The sequence below is a fragment of the Melanostigma gelatinosum genome (assembly GCF_949748355.1).
Source record: "Melanostigma gelatinosum genome assembly, chromosome: 19".
Taxonomy (NCBI): Eukaryota; Metazoa; Chordata; class Actinopteri; order Perciformes; family Zoarcidae; genus Melanostigma; species Melanostigma gelatinosum.
Window position 1 is genome coordinate 4,475,174 of NC_136652.1, and position 2,566 is coordinate 4,477,739.

Below are 2,566 nucleotides of genomic sequence, written 5' to 3' on the forward strand. Positions count from 1 at the left end.
TTATATGCAAGTGTTGATTTTAAAATAAATTTGATGTTTGAGAGAGAGAGAGAGAGAGAGCGCAAGACACACAGCTATGTAACTAAGTCTGAAAAATAAAACTTCGAAAAGGAAATTTGTCAATTTGAGTTTATAGAGGAAGAATTTCGAGAAAGATCTTAACTATCAAGCATGACCTTTCATTGTTAAAGACTACTATATTACTTCATATATCTCGTTTTTTTGAACTAAGCAACCAATCTACTTCCTGTTTACACCGGCAGCCGCATGCCCAGTGTACTTGAACAGTCATGTGATATTCGTTTTCAGTTGGATGGAGATTATTTCGAAAACGATGCTGAAACACCTGTGTGGACTGAGATCATTTTGTTTTAAAACTTATATAAGTGTAGATGTAACCTTAGAGTCTTCATCTTATTGTACATTTTTGCAGTAGCTAGGTTCTTGTCATTGCATTTATATAAGTGCAGTATATCTTATATTAGCCTTTTAGTAAACATTAAATTGTTAATTTAAAAAATGTCTTTGAAATTGTTATAACAGGCTCAAGGACACAGACAGTATAATATACCTCATATCACATGCAAACAGAATGTAGCATATCTCATCTAATTAGACTGGTGACGTTTGAATAAATTATGGTAATTCGGTGGGGATTGATTATTTTAACATCTAGTTTTTGCACAGTAGCACAGATGATGACACACACCCAGGACATACACCCACGCTGATGTGTCATCTATTTTGAGTGGTTTGGTATGAATCTTAACACACTACAATTATTTTGTTATTTTAAATGTATGTCTTTGTTTCTTAAGAAGATTGATGTTGTGGTTACACACGCACAAGTAAATATTCAAGTATTTGAGAATTTTCCTCAGTTGGTTAATATTGGAAATTAGAATTTCAGGAATCTATGTAGAAGCATGGAACCAGAAGCGACTGACAACGGGAGTTACACTGTTAATGACATACATCCCTGCTACGAATCAGATAATACAACTTTCTTATTCACAAGCAACCCTTCCATAATATGTGTTTTATTATATGTTTTCCTCTGCGCATTGTCTGTTGTCACAATATGTGGAAACCTTTTCGTAATAATCTCCGTCTCTTACTTCAAACAGCTCCACATCCCTACAAACTACCTCATTCTGTCTCTGGCTGTGGCCGATCTGCTTGTAGGAGTTCTAGTCTTTCCTTTCAGCATGACATTCACTGTAACCTCATGTTGGTACCACGAGGGTTTGTTTTGTAAAGTACGAGGAAGCTTTGATGTTACACTGAGCACAGCTTCTATTTTGCACTTATGCTGTATTTCTATTGACAGATACTACGCAGTGTGTCAGCCTCTTGCTTATAAAAGTAAAGTAAATGATCGTGTCATTGGGATTATGATCCTGGTGAGCTGGGCAGTTGCTGTTGTAATTGGCATCGGCATTATAATTGCAGGTTTTAATTCAGGAAAATGTGACGAAAGTTGCTTAACTGATGCTGTAATATCGACCACTCTGGCATATATTTTTTCATTTTATATCCCGGTCATTATAATGCTTAGTATCTACCTAAAGATTTTCCTTGTTGCAAAGAGACAGGCAATCAGCATTCAGAACACAACCGGTCTGAGCACAAAGTCTGGAGCAACCGTCAGTAAGATGGAGAGAAAGGCCACCAAAACTCTGGCTATTGTTTTGGGAGTTTTTCTCTTATGTTGGGCTCCGTTCTTTCTTTGTATCATCTTTCAGCCTTTAATGTACAATGTTACACCAATCGCTGTGATTGAAGCACTGAACTGGCTTACACTGTCAAATTCAATGCTTAATCCATTCATTTACGCTTTCTTTTACAGCTGGTTCAGAACAGCTTTCAGATTGATCATTTCTGGAAAACTATTTCAAGGTGATTTTGCAAACTCTAAACTCTTGACTCGTCTTTTGTTTAAATAACATCTTAGTCATGGTTAAATATTTTTAAAAAAACAAATTTTACAAACAATACAACCTTCACTGAGGAAAATGTTGTGTATCAACACAGGTATTTTGTGTTTAAATGAATAATTTAATACAAGTAAAATAAGTAAATAACACAATGACATGCAGATCACAGATTTGATTGGAATTTGATTGTAAAGCAGTTTACAAAAGCAATTTCTTTCACCAGCCTAAAGTACTTAGGCAGGTAATTTAATTCCATGGCTCTGTCTTTTCATCTACCATCTTCTAACTCAACATGTTTTTATAATTATATCTGTCGAATAGTTTTGCTAAAGCCAATATGCTTGACTTTGTACAGGCCAACAGATGAATGCTTCCACACAGGTGCCAGGCCATTGTTCCATGTTGCGGCCGATTACTCTAAAACATCAGAAGTTTGGCTTACACTTACATTCTTACCATATATCTAACCAACCCAACCAACGAAGGCAACGAGTAATAAGAGGCAGAGTGGTGGGGTTGCCTTTGCCAGTTAGAAAAGAAATCAGGTAGTTCCAATGTCATTCTGGCTAATAATTAGCCATTTGTTTCTACTTGTTGCACGGAAAACCTTCGAATGGATGTTTGTTTTC

At 35.9% G+C, this 2,566-nt stretch overlaps 1 protein-coding gene across 1 annotated transcript; it reads left to right on the forward strand.

Annotated features, from left to right (window-relative positions):
* Positions 1–926: 926 nt before the first annotated feature.
* On the forward strand, positions 927–1,946 carry LOC306793482 (trace amine-associated receptor 1-like; the record flags this gene model as incomplete). Its single annotated transcript, XM_079291128.1, has 1 exon — positions 927–1,946. The coding sequence occupies one exon, from the start codon at positions 927–929 to the stop codon at positions 1,944–1,946; it is 1,020 nt and encodes a 339-aa protein (XP_079147254.1).
* Between the last annotated feature and the right edge of the window lie 620 nt (positions 1,947–2,566).